The 16,268-nt window shown below is 54.0% G+C and overlaps 5 protein-coding genes across 5 annotated transcripts; 2 read left to right on the forward strand and 3 right to left on the reverse strand.

Moving 5' to 3' along the window:
* Positions 1–173: 173 nt before the first annotated feature.
* On the reverse strand, positions 174–611 carry QC762_604507 (uncharacterized protein; the record flags this gene model as incomplete). The annotated part of the gene is made up of 1 exon (XM_062892146.1): positions 174–611. One exon carries the CDS (start codon positions 609–611, stop codon positions 174–176), a length of 438 nt encoding a protein of 145 aa, XP_062740223.1.
* Positions 612–2,799: 2,188 nt separating this feature from the next.
* Positions 2,800–3,480, forward strand: QC762_604510 (uncharacterized protein; the record flags this gene model as incomplete). The annotated part of the gene is made up of 1 exon (XM_062892147.1): positions 2,800–3,480. The coding sequence occupies one exon, from the start codon at positions 2,800–2,802 to the stop codon at positions 3,478–3,480; it is 681 nt and encodes a 226-aa protein (XP_062740224.1).
* Positions 3,481–3,885: 405 nt separating this feature from the next.
* On the forward strand, positions 3,886–6,133 carry QC762_604520 (uncharacterized protein). Its single transcript, XM_062892148.1, has 3 exons — positions 3,886–4,600; positions 4,663–4,827; positions 4,880–6,133. Exons 1-3 carry the CDS (start codon positions 4,495–4,497, stop codon positions 6,037–6,039), a joined length of 1,431 nt encoding a protein of 476 aa, XP_062740225.1. The 5' UTR covers positions 3,886–4,494; the 3' UTR covers positions 6,040–6,133.
* Positions 6,134–6,236: 103 nt separating this feature from the next.
* Positions 6,237–7,753, reverse strand: ALG2 (Alpha-1,3-mannosyltransferase-like protein; the record flags this gene model as incomplete). The annotated part of the gene is made up of 3 exons (XM_062892149.1): positions 6,237–6,497; positions 6,597–7,480; positions 7,543–7,753. The coding sequence occupies 3 exons, from the start codon at positions 7,751–7,753 to the stop codon at positions 6,237–6,239; spliced, it is 1,356 nt and encodes a 451-aa protein (XP_062740226.1).
* A 1,952-nt stretch (positions 7,754–9,705) lies between these two features.
* Positions 9,706–14,751, reverse strand: QC762_604540 (uncharacterized protein; the record flags this gene model as incomplete). The annotated part of the gene is made up of 2 exons (XM_062892150.1): positions 13,251–14,751; positions 9,706–13,129 (listed from the first exon to the last, which is right to left on the reverse strand). Exons 1-2 carry the CDS (start codon positions 13,505–13,507, stop codon positions 9,706–9,708), a joined length of 3,681 nt encoding a protein of 1,226 aa, XP_062740227.1. The 5' UTR covers positions 13,508–14,751.
* Between the last annotated feature and the right edge of the window lie 1,517 nt (positions 14,752–16,268).

Genomic DNA, 16,268 nt, shown 5'->3' on the forward strand with positions numbered 1-16,268 from the left:
TTTTCAACACTCCCGCGATAGGTAAATGTTTAGGACAATATTTCAATCTCATTTACACAACACTTCTTCCAGACCCGTCACGTTAAATTCAACCCCCCAATATTCAATCAGTGACATTCCAATCCCAACCCCCCTACACCAACCCAAACATCTCCTCCTCCCAATTCCCTCCTCTACCCCTCCGTAAAAACAATCACAGCCCCAACCTTCTGCACATTAGGAACATTGATGCAGATCCCGCTGTTCCCCTCCCCAAGCTCAATCTGCTCAGAGCAGTCCTGCGTTCCAAAAAGTCTCCACTTGAACGTGCGGGGGTCGTCTTCCGGGAAGAGAAACCGGACGGCGGCGTTGTCAGGGGGTGCCTCGTCCCAGAGGGAGTTGACGTTGACGCAGGCGGCGAGGGTGGTTTCCCCTCCGGAGAGTGACTGCCCGTTGCCGTTGCCGCAGCCGTCGGGCCACCACTCGATCAGGTAGAGGGAGTTGGGGGGGATTTCGGTTGCTTGGCGGGTCGTGAGGGAGTGCCAGCTGGGGTTGGGGCTTGCTGGAGGGGGGAAGGAAGGGGTGGCGTGGGTGAGGGGGAGGAGGGCGGGGAGGAGGGTGATGGGTTTCATTTTTGTTGTTTGTTGAAGTTATGATGACTGTAGGTGAAGGGGATAGATGGTCTGGAGGGAGTATAATGACAAGGTCCGAATCTTTGATGAGGGAGAGAGGCGGTCGATAGTCTTATAGTTCCGTTTCGGCCATCTCTCTTTGATTGTTGAGACCCAGAGTCTAGGTATCACACCAAGGCTTTCCGGTCATGATTTCCCTCCCTTCTCAATCACAACTCCCAACCCGGTCACAAGCCTCGTCCGCAACTTCACAACATCTACAGTCAAATTTCTCGGTGATACTTCCATCTACCTCGTCAATCAAACCTCTACATCAACAACTGACGTCACTCTCACCTTCTTCACCCCCTTCTTCACCCCCCTCCCACCTCCCCGCAAAAGAAGATCTTGTGTCCTCCAAAAACAACCCACTGTACCCCTGACAATGAACGCAAAGGAGCCTCCCCGAGCGTGGGGTTGAATCCTCCTACCGACGATTCCTCTCTTTATTGCTGGGAAAATCAAGTTTTGATCGTCTTGGTATTCAAAGCTTTTACACTTCTGAAAAAAACCGCTGGCTGGTTCTAGTAAAGCGCCTGCATATCCGCCACGAGTGTCGAGAAGGGATTACAACAGAGGTAAGGCTGTAGCTGGACTGCGCCGCTGAGGCAAAACAGCTTCCCCGGAAAGAACGGCACTACGGCACGTTTGCCTGTTGGTTGACCGTCGCCGTTGCACTGGCGCATGGAGGCTCAACGGCTGTTGGTTCACTGTTGCAGAAAACTAATGCGTGGGCTGAATGACTACCAGGGTGCCCGAACCTGGAAAGATTCAGTTGGCAAACCTGCAGCGGTGAATCTTTCCGATGATCGATCGGAGAATTTGCTAGGCGAGTGTCAGTTAGGCGTAACCAGTCTTGTGGGTGTCAGGTTATGGGGAGGTGATAATCATTGATTGACATCTGGGGGATTTGCTGAGTAGGAGGAGGATGGTTGTTGGGACCAATAGTAAGGAGTAAGTGTTGGGATCCACAGTGTTGATTTTTCAGCTGGTAAATCCGCCAGCCTAAGTTGAAGCCTTGGACAAACTTCTTCCCTTTGACTCTAAGTTGACCGTTCCTGCATCTGGTTATGCCTAGCATAGGGAATATGGGCTGATATGTCGAAAAAAACCGGTTCAGCATGCCATCAGACTTGCTGTTAAGTCCCAACAAGCTCTATTGGTAAAGAGAACAACTCTTGGCTCTCGTATACCAAGCCTTATACGCCGCAGCTTCAGCCGCCAACACCATATCTGCCTGCAGGATGGGCAAAAGAGGGCGTGGACACACTGTAGCCTCGACGATTTAAGGGCAACTGACCTTGCATCGCCGATCTGTAGAGCCTCAAAAGTTGAGGATCAACAAGTTCATTCCCTAGAATGAACCCATGCACTTGTGCGTCCTGCTCCATTGAGCCACGATGTCTCAAGAACCAACAATGTCTTCGTCCGAGACGGACATGTTAGGATACTCGAAGATACTTGTAGGTCACAACAATGACTTGCCAGGAACTTTGTGATGTCATCATCAAAAGATTGGAGTTTTCGGCATCAAATCCGCGTCAACCGAAGATGATAGTCGAGGAAAACATCAAAGTGTAAGAAGAGGAGATGGACAAAAGGAGAGAGCAGTTCGCCGTAAAGTTGGTATAAAGATCAAGAGATCTTGACTTTCACCAGGACCATTTCCATCTCCAGACCATCACACTTCCATCCATCTCAAGCCTTCTGAACATTCAGAGCCCCTATCCCACCATGAAGAACGCCGTCCTTCTCTCCGCCGCCTTAGGCGTTGCCTCGTCACAGGTTATCAACTGGTGCAAAGACGAGGATTGCTCCGATTGCCCATCCTCAGTCATTTCGGGAGAGTCGCGTGGTAAGTTTTGCTTCTCATGTCCTTCCCTCTGAAGACCGGAAAGCTGACCTCCCGAATGCAGTCCCCGAATGTGTCATCTATGACACCGATGTCGTCTTTGGAGGTCAAGGCTTCAACGAAGGCTCAGGCGGCAACCTTCTCTACGAGGTCTTTGGCAACTATGCCGACGCTCCTTGTGGTGATGACGGCCCCGGCGCAATTCTCATTCGCTCTCCTGCCTCCCTAGCCAGCGTCGGCTGCGGCAATCTCAAGAAATGGCGCAATGATCCCGGCTGTGACCGCGCTCCCATTGAGATGGAGGAGACCTTCATGGTCCAGTACTGCTGCGGCTTCGACGAGTGCAACCCTCTCGGAATCCCCTATGACAAGAAGAGGAACATCATGATTGGCGGCCACACCCGGCGCGATTCTTCACTCCCCTTCGGGATCTCTGCTCGAAGCTCGGGTAGCGGTGGGCTGTACTTGCAGTTCAAAAACGGCACCATCATCCCTCCCAAGGAGGTCGGATACCCCCCCGAATCCCTTGCTGCCCGGGCCAAGAAGATGAACCGCCGCTGCGAAGGGTATGAGCAAGACTCCTATACCGCGAGTGGACAGCCTTACTACAAGACTTTTGAGACGGAACTTGTTGGTAGCACCATCGCCCCCTCGAGCGAAGACCGGACCATTGAGGTGAGGCATTCTCGCTCAGTTGAAGTCCGCACGACTTTCTCTGTGTCTGTCGGTGACCCGCTTGGAATTGTGTCGGCTTCGGTCGGGTTCGAGTTCGCCACGACTGAGACGCAGGAGATCACTTACCCGCTGTTGGTTCCTGCTGGAGTGAGCGGGACGGCTGGCTTCACGCCCGTGTACATTTGCACCAGCGGAACCTTGAAAGATTGTGATGGCAACACTACGAACGAGGAAGAGAGTTGCACGGCTTGGTTAAATGACAACGGAGATATCCAGGGGGATTGGCAGGTTGTGGAGTCTTGAGCATAGATGTGAGAGAAGAATAGTTCCGAAAGCTGAATCGTAAAGAGTTTGTAAACCTTGTCATTTGATGTTTGTGTATGTTGGAGAGAAGCTGGGCTTGGGTCATGAAGAGCATGTCAAAATCTTGGCAGGGACCAGCAACCATGTGGCCCGTGCTGATGCTTGGTTTGGACCCCGCTTGATCGACCCACTCCCAGCCTTGATGGTGGGGTTGATGAGAGCTTCGATGTTGATGATCCACACTTTTGACTTTGTGTTCCTCCACGTCAAACTCTTGGTCAGCTGTTTCTCTACAAGCCCGGAAGAATCACAGACATTTCGATGACCGAGCGTTGTAAGTTGTGCTCACTGAAACATTCTGGAATTCCATAATAATTAACTCATACTCGGACCCCGTAACTCTCTTGATCGACGTTTGTGAAATGCCTCTCCTACTGGCTCTCCGGTGTCACAGCATGATCGACAGCTTATACAACGATAGGAACAATAGATTAAGGGGAATATATATATGATGTGCGAGGGGCGCAGCGGCTCGGATCGCCCTGGCCACTCAAATCGACACGCTCTCCGACAAGCTGCATGAGCTGTGCTCGTAGACCAAGCATGTTGCGGTGAAGCACGTTCCTCAACCTCGTTTCGTGCCACGAGGGGCCTTGAGATATATGTCGTGTGTTTTAACTGGCAAAATCTGGCGGTGAAACAATGGCTTCGCTGTAGTCGTTTGACATTGCCACACTTGCCGCCCCGTTGGTGCTCCCTCTTCGAGGCTTGAGCTACCACGTCGATTGTCATTTGTGCAAAAGTTTCCGTCTGATTGTTCATTTCACCGCTGGGTAAACTATCTATCCTATTTACCAACACAATCCGTTGGGTAGTTCAGCTGAGCTCATCTGGACACATGCGGGGCGCCATATAATAGGAAAACTTCCACTCTTTTCCTTCTGGGGACTTGCTACACCACACTTCTCAAAACCCACTATCCCCTGGGTCGTAGATAAGAACGACAACACCATCATGTCCAACCCTTTAGGTTTTGGGAACAGAAAGTTCTCCATCAATAGGAACACGGGCGTTCCTAGACCTGCCCGCCGTTTCTCCAATACCGAGCCTGGTATCAACGGTATGCAAACACCATTTGTCTTGCCCCCAAGTCTTGGCGACAGTTACTGATGCAGTCCACAGAGGCCAGTTCCAAGATCCACAGGCAGTTTCGTGCTGCTCATGAGGGCCATCTTCCTCATGCCGGTCTGGATGCCACCAGGGCTTCTACCGGTGTTGTTTGGTGTACCGAGCGAGCAGCCGAGCATGGCTTCCTCGATGAGCCTGACAAATGGGCAAACCTAGGTCGTATGTAACCCCCTTCATGTTCTTCTTGAAGCGTCACTAACAAACCCAACAGAGGGTGCCCCTGAAGTGGAAGATGACATTGAAGGCTGCTTCCCCCGGCCCAAGACCATTGACATCAGCCTCGGCAGCCGTGAATACGGCCCAACTGCCGGAATCAAGCCTCTCCGTGAAGCCGTAGCCAACCTCTACAACGCGATGCACCGCCAGGGCAAAACCAGTCAATACACCTGGGAGAACGTCGCCATCGTCCCCGGCGGCCGTGCTGGTCTCATTCGGATTGCCGCCGTTCTGAACAACGCCTACGTCGGCTTCTTCATCCCCGACTACACCGCCTACAACGAAATGCTCTCCCTCTTCAAGAACTTCGCCGCCATTCCCGTCCCCTTGTCCGAGGAAGACGGCTACCACATCCACCCCGACAAGATCGCCGAGGAGATCGCCCGCGGCACCTCCGTCATCATCACCTCCAACCCCCGCAACCCAACCGGCCTTGTCGTCGCCAACCCCGAGCTCGCCGAAATCCAAGACATCTGTCGTGAGCGCGCCACCCTCGTCAGCGACGAGTTCTACTCTGGGTACAACTACACCTCCAACTGCGACGGAACCTCCATCTCCGCCGCCGAGAACGTAATCGACGTCGACGAGGACGACGTGCTCATCATCGACGGCCTGACCAAGCGGTTCCGCCTCCCAGGCTGGCGTGTCGCTTGGATCCTCGGCCCAAAGGAATTCATCAAAGCCATCGGCTCCTGCGGTTCCTACCTCGACGGCGGCACCAACGTCCCCTTCCAGGAGGCCGCCATCCCCATGCTCGAGCCGTCTCTCGTCAAGAAGGAGATGCAGGCTCTTCAGCAACACTTCAAGGAGAAGCGTGACTATGTCGTCGAGCGCCTCCGCGGGATGGGATTTACTATCCGCCACGTGCCTGATTCCACGTTCTACATCTGGCTGAACCTCGAGGGGCTGCCCGGCCCGATCTCGGACGGGCTGAACTTTTTCCAGGCGTGTCTCGAGGAGAAGGTGATTGTTGTTCCGGGGATCTTCTTTGACTTGAACCCGGCGAGGAGGAGGGATTTGTTTGACAGCCCGTGTCATCACTTTGTGCGGTTTTCATACGGGCCCAAGATGGACGTGCTGAAGATGGGGTGTGATGGGATCGAGAGGGTGGTGAACAAGTTTAAGAAGTTGGTTAGCCACCCCAACTATAAGTAAGGGTTTGCAGACGGGGGGAAGATGATGATACTGGGGAGAAGCAAAACAGGGAAGAGGTTAGGATAACAAAGCAAACTGGGCCTTTAGGTAGAACACGGTCATTAATTAGAGTCAAATAGACGGTCACTCTTTGTTGCCGCATATGGCCTGAAGTTGATACACATCTCCCCCCTATTGTACATCCCTCCATTTATTATCTACAACTTCACCGCCGGCGTCCTAACCAACCACAACCCTATCCCCACCCCTATCGCCCCCGTAATCCCCGCCATCACCACCAACACCAATCCCAAAGCCCCCGCCCCTTTGGCATCCACCCCCTCTATCTCCTCGAACACACCTTCCAACTGCCTCGCCATTTCCGTCTCCGCAAAATTCTCCCTCACCCTCTTCTTCCCCTCCTCCCCCATCTCCCTCAACTCTCCCTCCCCCATCCGCTCAACAACGCGCTCCATAACCTCCCTCCACAACTCGGGCTCCCCAGCCCTCAACCACCCCGTCCTCCCCTCAACAACAGTCTCCAACGGCCCCCCGCTATCCGCCGCCAAAACCGGCACCCCCCTCAGCATAGCCTCCAGCGGCACAATCCCAAAGTGCTCCTCCCTCGGCGTATAAACCAGCAACTTTGCACTCTTTAACAAAATCTCCTTCAGCGCATTCGGCACCGACAGCAGAAACAAGACTTCCACATCCTCTATGCTCGAGTTCAGCGCGCTGACCACCGTTTTGACAGTAGCAGACTTCAACCCCAGTTTCTCGCACAGGCTGACTAGATCAGCATGGTAAGAGACGTTCTCGTGCACCCTCGCGTCATACCCCCCGGCAACGACAAGCTTTGATTTCTGTCGGGCGGGAGCGGGGAGGAGGGCGAACGCTTGGATGGCGAGGGCGATGTTTTTTTTGCGTTCGAAGCGGTTGATACTCAAAATGATCGACTTCTCCGACTGCCCCCATTTAATCGGTTGGGTTTCTTCGTCGGAGGAGGAGGAGGAGGGAAGGGAGGTGTTGATGCAGGGGTAGACAATTTTAAGCTGATCGGCTGGATAACCCGGCCAAGTCTTCGCAACGACCGACTTTGTGAAATTCGAGTTGACCGCCGTCGAGGTCGCAAAGCCCATGGACCATTGCTCCAGCGCATCAAACGGGATCCGATAGAGTCTCTTGAACAGCGACGAGTTTCGGTTTTGGACGAGGAGCAAATCGGGGAAGTGGCAGTAAAAGAATATCGGTGTCTGTGGCCGCAAGAGGGAGAGGAGGGGTACGCCGGCGGAGAGCTGGTCGATGAAGAAGCCCGAAGGGTTTATCATGGAGAGTTCCGAGGTCAAGAGAGTAATAGACAAGATGAGGTGGATCTGGCGGAGGATGGCGCAGAGGATGGAGAAGCGGCCGAGGATGGAAGGGGGGATGACGGTGTTGCCTCTTACGCGGACGTCGAGGGTTCCTGTTTACACATAACCATTATTAGCATCCTCAGTCCGGTAGATAGACGTAAGTGGAACGAACCATCCCTAGCCTCATCAAAACAATGCCCTGGATCGCAATGGCTAGTAAAAATCACCACCTTGCACCCTCTCTTCTGCAGCCCAACCGCCGCATCGACAACCAACCTCTCGGCGCCGCCTATCCCGAGGTCTGGATGTAGAAAGACAATCGTTTTCTGCTTTTTCTCTCCCACTTTCCCATCCCCTGTTTCATCTTTCGTTCCCTTCGCCATAGCCGCCTGCTAGTCTTGCCGTTGACAATTCTCTTTTGCGACAGCAAAAGTTGCGACAAGGCTGTCTTAATGAACCAGCGAGTCCCGCTGACGTCGCATAGCCAGCCAACGTACCCAGGTCCTCCCGGCAGGCAAATTGCACTTCCTGAAAGAGGGGGGTCGACGTTTAGCTAAGCTTTTCCTTCCTTGGCAAGGATCTTATCATTATCTCTGATAAGATGAAATAGATAACACCTCCCCCCTCCACAAGCCTCACCTCTTACCTTGTCGTTGTCAGTGTGCCTGTCACATGCCACCATTTCTCACACCTGTTCGATCACGAGACTACCACTCTGTACGCATTTCCCAACCCCCAAAGTGGATATGGGCAAGGAAAGAGAGGGATCCAGAACACCTGCCTCAGGTCTCACCGCTCCCTCCCGTTCCCGCTAGCTATGTCCCGACCCCCATTCCCGAGTCCCCACTTCCGACGACCGAAAGCCTCTCTCTCTCCCGGCCGGGCAGCCGGCTTCCGAATGTCACGCAACTAAAAACCGCCTCTTCTACAAGCCAACATCGCCACTCAGGCACCGTAAACCCATCCGGCTTCCTCTCCCGTCTCGCCCAGCAGCCCAGCCCAGCCTAGCCCAACCAGCCGGTTTGCCTGATGGGGGCCCAACCCGCCCTTCAGTTTGTCGCACACTGTGCGAGACACCCTTCTCATGAGGAATAGTATGTGTAGCAGTCGTCTAACCCTTGCCCCATGCACGTAGGGGCTCCTCCTATGGAGCCAGCCAGCACATTGGGTCAGGGGGAGTCAGTCAGTCATCGTCAATCCTCTACTATGCCTCCGTTTCGGTCCGGGGTTCCTCCTACCGGTTACTATTCATGTGTTATTCCTGCCGCGTGTATCGCGGTAAAGACAGTAAGCAATACATGAATACGTGGCGTGCATATCACCATACCCATCATCAACAGCCAATAGTCAATCAAGAGCATGAAACCACAAAAGACGTGAATTTAACATCCCCCAACCCATCTATCCATGATCCATACCCCTGTCCCCTATCCAAATCCAATGCATGAATGAGTAAAACACCACCTCCAGAAAAGATAGAATCTAGTAACAAAACACCCAAAACAACCACAACTGTGAATATCAATATTTATCTTCTTTCAACAACAACAACAACAACAACAACAACAACAACAACAACAACAACAACAACAACAACAACAACAACAACAACAACAACAACCACTATATAAAAATAATCTCGCCCCCTTTCCCTTCACAGACCATACAGGGCAAGGGTGGTAAAACTATACACTTGAATCTAAAAAAAAAGCCGAAAAAAAAACCAGGTATTGTAACAAAACTGAGCGGGTTTCAGTAATCAAGGATAAAAACACTCTCAATATCTTGATTGATTCTGATCGTTGTGCTTGTCATTTTGTTTCTGCCCTTGAAAGAAGAGAAAGAAAAAAACGCCCAATGTGCAATTGTTGTTGTTTGTTGTAATTGTTGTTGTGTGCTTGTCCCACCACCCATTTGTGCTTGTCCATTTGTCCCCGATGCAAGAGAAAAAAAAACCCTGCTATGATTGAAAACCAGAGAGAGCACCTCTCTCACTCATCCCCCAATCATCTGTGTGGCCCATCGTCCATCATCATCACCCATCCCTCTCATTCACTTCGTCATCCCAATCAATGCAAACTCTCTCATCAAAGAAACTGCTTGTAAAACGCCCACACCCCCATTTCCTTCCCAGAATAAAAATTCTTTGCAAAAAAATGCTGGCAGTCTGTCTGCAACAGGTCTAGTAAAAACACCCACGGGGCCCCGTGTAAATGCCATGATTGAACAACGCGTAGACAAGAGAAAAAACAGATTCGAAAAAAGAAAAACTCGACCGCAATTTCCCTTGAAACAATCCATGTATCTTGCAACACGCCCGCTTGTAGTGACCGGCTCACTCGTCATCGACAATGATCTTCTTGGCAGTTTCGGTGCTGCCAATACTGGCGTTGGTGTCTCTCCGGCGGGTGGTTACGATTAACCGGCCCACCGACTGATTCTCCCGAGGCGGGTGGCGCTTCTTCGATTTGGCCATGACCAGTCCCTCATCACTGTCACTGTCATCATCGTGATCGTGGTCAGCGTGGTGATTCCGCGATACTTGACGGCCTCGGCTGGTCCCCATGGCGCTGGCTGGACGGGCTCTCTCGTCTAGTCTGAGGTTAACGATATCCTTCCGGGTTTGGTCCTCGAGAGGGAATCCCAAGGCTGGCTCTTTCGAAAAGGCTGGCGGTGTGATTGTGTCGGTTGTGTCAATCACCGTGTGTCCACCAACAACCCCGGGGTTGCCGAGGAATTCGCCTTCCAGGTCGGCTGAAACAGAGCTGGTGCTGCTAAGAAGAGCTGGCAAGGAAGGATCCGACTGGAAGGCAAGCATGTGCTCTGTAGCATCCTTGGCAGGCTGCGAGTTGATTCCATAGACTGGGCTCGCCGCCTCGCTGGGGCTTGTGAGAGGTGTCGTCAAGGCGCCAATGGAAGCCGAACTAGATGATTTCATCGTCACCACGGTCTCTCCTCGCGAAAGGGGCTCGGGGTGGAACACATCGTCCTCGGGCGATGGAGGACAAGGGATGAGGGCGGGGTCGACTTCGGCCATGGGAGGAGTAGGCTGGCGCAACGGGAACTGTGTCCTTGGAGACGGCTCCAACAGGGAAACCCGTCGCTGGCGTTGCTGCGGTGTCTTTACCTCGGGCAGGTCTTCCACACGGCGGGCCGTCTGCGGCCTCTCGTCAAGCTCTACGGCGCACCGCTGTCTCTGAATGTTTGGGTCCGACTTTGGCTGGGGATAGTGATAGCCTCCCAGCGCGCTCAGAATGGGAGACTGAGCAACACGTTCACGGTCCAGGTCTCTGGCAACCTCAACCGAGCGGGAGGTGAGCGGCTTCTGTGTGAAAGTCATGTTTCCTGGGGCCATAGCCGTGCTCAACGAGACCTTTGGTTCGGCGCGCTTATCGGTGCTAGCGAAAAGCCCCCGATCCACAGATCTTGCCCGGCCCAGATCGTCGGTAATGGGACGGATGTCCCGGGCTTTGCGCAAGGCGCTGCTGGGATCCTCGGTCGCAGGATCAAACAAGGGGGTTGGCGGCATTGTCCGTATCTCACCGGGCCCGGGAGTAAGGCTGAGGAAGGCGTTGTTGACAGATCGAGAGGGACCATGACGAGGTAGTGATCTGTAAGGTGAGGCCGAGGCCGACGCAAGCCACCGTTCATCGCGAGCACTGAGATTATTAGTCACGAGCTCGAGTACCTGGCGGGGCGTAGGTTCGCGATGCGGCTCCGTGGGGGGGCTGTTAAGCGGACTGGCCACCACGCTTTGCGTTAAGGGGTGCTCGCTCTGGGGCTGAGTCTGTGGCGTCGAGTTGGTGAAATAATCATCTGGACGAATGCTTTTGCGACGTCCTTCTCGCAGATGGGGTGTGATTGGGCTGTCGCCTGCAGAGCTTGCGGCACTGCTCGTAGCCCGCCTGCGTGAAGAGACGCTCTCCGCTCGGTCTTGACGATGCATCACCTTTCCGACAGCCCTCTTGACAGCCGATCTGGCGCGCTCGAGCAACGTCAGGGGAACCACGGCACGAGCTACTTCCTTCTCGTCAACCTGAATTTTGCGTCCAGATGTGCGTCGAGACGGATCGGTATCATCGAGCCACGCCAGGATATTGGGAATGCCGTGAAGCACCCATGGATGCCGTTTCACATCACGAAGGCGAATTCTCTTCTCGGGATTCTTGGTGAGCATCTTCCTAAGCAAGTCGATAAGCTCCCGATCCACCTCCTCATATTGAAGTACATCGTCATCGCGGTATGGCGGTCTGTTGATTCTCGTATATAGCGATCTCTCATCGGGCTTGGTAGCTGGGTCAACTGGGGCGAGTCGCCGAGCGGGAATGTAGACCTCTTCCGTGGCAATCTTTCGGAACATTTGCCATTCGTCTTCGGCCAGGAATGGAATGCGAGCATAGATGAGGCAGTAGAGTGTGACACCCAGTGACCACACATCAATCTGCTCCGTCACCTTGGGCTGCGGAGCTCCCGGCTTGTCGTCATACGCATCTGTGTAGCAAAGCTCGGGCGCAAAGAAGGCGGGTGTGCCCACCGTCTTGGCAAGCTCGAGGTCGTCGTCGAAATCGTGGGCTTCGGACTCGGATACCGCATCGTCTGGTTCACCATCGCGGACAGGTCGGCCAAAGTATGAAACGCCAAAGTCGGAAATCTTGACACGGTGGTCCTTGGTCCACAGCAGATTCGCCGGCTTGATGTCTCGGTGCACGACACCCTCGTAGTGAAGATACTCCAAGCCTAGAACGGTGTCGCGGAAGGTGTTTCTCGCTTGCTCAATGGTGAAGCACGGTACGTAGGAATAATCGTCCACGTAGGGATCATGTACTCTGTTATAGTCAATCGAAGACATGTGCGAAATGATGGAATCAGCCATGCTCGGTGATCGCCCACGGAAGGCTGGATCGTCTGGATAGGCGCCATACATGGTCCCGTCGAGTGCCGTTGCTGACATGGGGTTGGAGCGGATCGCCCCCGGTGTCTCGAGATCGTCCTCGTTGCAAATCATTGACGCCGTTTCCAAGTCGAAGGGCTCGGGGGTTCCGGTGCGAGATGCTACGTTCAGACTAGCGAGTCTAGTTCCCGAAGGAGCTCGAGACGTCAATTTTGATCCACCAAAGGAGTCCGGGCTTGATGGCACGTGGCCAGCATAGCCTTCTGGCATGTCCTTGCCGAGTGATTGTGGGAAATATTCCATGTCGTCTTCATCAACACCATACTCGAGGCTCCAGTAATCGGCTGGGTTGGCTTGTGATCGAGAGTGCTGTCTCGCCCGTTTCGCATTCTTCAACGCCTGACGTTGTTCCAAGATGTGTTCGTAATGCTCCTCCTCAGGCGTGGGTTTCTCGCCGCGCTGCTCTCGCTCGACGCGCCGGCGCTCAAATGCGCAGATATGCGGTAGACCCTTCTTCCTCCATACGACCTCGCCGAGTTCGACGTGCTCCAAGACCATGTAAATCTTCTTCAGTACGGGATCGTCAATGATTTCGAGCAGGGCGACAACATTCGGGTGCCGAATCTTTTTGAGGATGGCGATTTCCTTCTTGCTCTTGTCCTGAGTCGACATGGCGGTGACCTTTCCTAGTCGCCTCTTCTTGGAAAAGCGTGGGATGATCTTGATGGCGACATAGTCCTGTGTCTCGATGTTCCTCGCCAGCTTGACCTTGCCATGCATGCCACGGCCAAGCTCCTCAATGATTTCGTAGTTGTTGACATACTTTCGGCCCGTTGTTTCATCGTGTTCGACATTCGCCTTGTGGGTTCTAGAAGTGGATTGGTGTCAGTAGCTTGCCAAGGGTGGTTCGGCAGAAGGGGAGGGAGTCATTGGAGTGATTCCGGCCCGGCCAGCGAAGCATTACGGAGGAGGATCGGATGACAACTCACTCTCGAACTTTATGGGACTGCAGCGGGTGCAGATAGGGGCTATTCAGACCGCCCGGTGTTGTGCTCTCGGAGCCGACCTGAGACTGCGGGAGCGACATGTTGGGGCGGGGCTGATTTGGACTGAAGAGTCCCGGCGACGATACGGGAGTGCTACTGGCAGTCCGGTGTGGGATGTTCGGCGACAGGGGATGGAATAAGTTGTGAAGTTGGGGATACGACGGGCGGTGATGGGGACGGTGTGGCTGCTGAGGTTCCATGGCGGGAAACTGGCTGGACGTCACTCTTCGGGGGAACCTTCATGCTGAACAGCGGTGTCAGACGGGACGAGTGGATCGCTATGGCGGCGGACGGGCAATTGGCTTTTGCAATTAAGCAGCCATGGTGGGTGGCAGGGAACGGGGCGACGGACGGGGGGAACGGGGGGATGGGTGGAGGGAGCGGGCAGTGGCCAAAGCCTAAAATGACAAGAACAACAAACAAGAAGAAGAGTTGAAGAATTGAGGTCGTCGACCGGTGCGAACTGGGGGAGCGAGTAACGAAGAGGCGGGAGGAGGACCGAGGATGGAGAGATGGATGCGGTGGTGAAAGAAAAGGTGGGTAGGGTGGGCTGGGTGGTGTCGCACGGTGGGGAGAGGCAAAGCGCAGAGCGCACCTTGCACCACACAGAATTTGGCGGGCGGGCGCTGGGTCGGCACAGGCAGAGCAGGGAAGAGTGGCAGGGGATGGTTATGCTGCACAGTGCATCCGCCTACTTTTGGACACCGTCTGCAGCGCTGCGGCGTCGGCCAGCCTTTGTTGAAGTCTTTGGACAAGAAGTCTCCAAGTCTCCGGGCCTCGCTCCCTCAGTCGGATGGTGGATGATGTAGGTAGTCCCTTGGTAGTAGAAAGGAACTTGCGGCTCGTCCCAACAAAAGCTCAAGTCTGCTTCTCCAACACGCGATTCCGCCCAGAGTCGGTCGACCGTCATCCAATGTTGGAGGACGCCGAAGGGGAGTCAAAGAGAGGCAGGTTATCGGATTCCTGCACCGACATCTCGCCGATCGACGGCACAGAGGACTGACTGAAGCCGGGAAGCGAGAAGCGTGGTTCCAGATTGCCGCAAAGCGGAGCACTGATGGATGAAGTGTGTGTGAAGGGGGAAAGACTTCACGGAGCAACACGCGGGCCAAAGCACAGCATTTTGTATGTTCTCCTGAGTGTAACTACGGCGATCTGATAACAGACTAAAGTGATCACCGACCCCTTGTGAGACAGACACTCACACACTGACTGACTGACGGGACTGTGAGTTGGAGAGAGTAACATTGGTGAGAAGAGAAGAAGCATCTGTGGTCCGCCTCAACGCCTCGTGCAGGGGGCTGGTGGGCTGCTATTGGGCAAGATCTTGACGTAGCAGCCAAATCGCCAAGCCTGCAATGGTGGAGTCGTTCAAGACAATCGTGGCAGCAAAAAGAGGGGCCTCTTATCGCAGTTGTCTAGCCGATGATTGGTAGGACCTGCTCCTAAGACAGGGAAAAGCAAAACGTTGTTGCTTTCTGAGGCCATCGTTGCACGGCTTTCTTCTTTTCCTGATGCCGGACGGCTCTGTCCGCTCTGGGACTGGGACTGGGACTGGGGCATCGACAAGGCAGGGCAGGGACGGGGATGGGTGGTCGAGCAGGAAATGTGCCCCTGATTGATTCTCTTGGATGTAGATATCGCTGACTGCACAATACGTGGCCCTCTACGGAGCGTTCGGGGTAGGTTGGGTGAGTACCTCTCGTCGCCAGTGGCGACTATGACAGCGCGATAGTGTCAGTTCGAGCACATTCATCACTTGTTCAGTCCAGGCGTCACTTCATTTTTTTGGACGTGTGGCCCATACTGCGGCATCATCCAAGAGGGCGGGGTTGTTCTTGTCTGACATGGTAGAAAAACTTTATATTTTCAATGACGCTGGCACTTGATAATCCCGAAGCGCGAATATTCTCTCGAAAACACAATGCCACTCTAATCTACCTATCAGAAGCATTGGCTCTCAGGGACCATTGACTCAGGAGTAAATCCACCCGAGTGCTGCACAGTAAGTGCCGGCCATTGTGGATTAGAGTTTAGACTACATTATTGTAAAATTATAGCTCAGGAACTCATGTGTAAGTGCGAGTGCCTCCCGGCCTCCGACTTTGCACTCCCGCTCTCTCTTTCTCTCTCCCGCCGTCTCTTTTCTCTTCTGAACGTCTGGCCTTCTTGTGGTACGTTATAAGTGTAGCCAACTTCGGATTGCCTAAAGCGGCGCGAGGAGCGGAATTGCAGCTTCTCTCCTGTCTCACCCTTGCCGCTTCTCCAAATTCCGACGGACGGGCCTTGTCTTGTTTTTGTCTTGTTTCTCTACTAGTCTGTCTGCAGCTTCAGGCCCTTCTCTCTGAATGAAATTGGCGACGATGCGATGCCACCCAAATTCTCTTCACTATCGTCATCTCGCCTAGGCAGGGAAAAGGACTGCTGCTTCCAGGCTAAGAACGTGCTACCATGACGCTTCTCGGATGGCCAACTCAGGAAAGGATGAAAAAAGTGAAGCAGTCCTGGTGCAGGTCCAGACCCGGCTGCGTCTCTGGGCATCTGCTGCAGAGCTGAGTGGCTGGAATCTCCCCGGCGGTTGCTCTGTTGCTGCCCAAGGACACCACGCCTAGCTTCTTTCTGTTCTCTCTCACAACCCCCGCATATGTCAAGCTTCCCTCTAGAAAGTCCAGTCCAGCCAGGCTGACCATGTGATCCGGAGCACAGATTCATCAACGCAATCCTCGTCAACGAGGGCAGCATGCCGCGAAAACCCGACGGCGTGGTCCAGGGTGAAAGCCATCCGTCGAGACATCATGCCCTCTGGGCCTATCAGCGGCCCTATCTGGGGGTGACGAGAGCGGCGTCAGGGAAACGCACAACCGTGCACGCCATCACCATCCCTTGCGGCCAGGTGGATCGCCGCTTTACCCCGGAATTGCCCTTCTGGCCCTATCATCGCCAAGAACCAACGCTAGACAG

The sequence above is a fragment of the Podospora pseudocomata genome, chromosome 6 (assembly GCF_035222375.1).
Source record: "Podospora pseudocomata strain CBS 415.72m chromosome 6, whole genome shotgun sequence".
Taxonomy (NCBI): Eukaryota; Fungi; Ascomycota; class Sordariomycetes; order Sordariales; family Podosporaceae; genus Podospora; species Podospora pseudocomata.

Coding starts and splice junctions, on each gene's coding strand:
- QC762_604520 (XM_062892148.1), top strand. CDS start 4,495: ATGTCCAACCCTTTAGGTTTTGGGAACAGAAAGTTCTCCATCAATAGG. Junction 4,601..4,662: donor TACCGAGCCTGGTATCAACG/GTATGCAAACAC, acceptor TGCAGTCCACAG/AGGCCAGTTCCAAGATCCAC. Junction 4,828..4,879: donor CAAATGGGCAAACCTAGGTC/GTATGTAACCCC, acceptor CAAACCCAACAG/AGGGTGCCCCTGAAGTGGAA.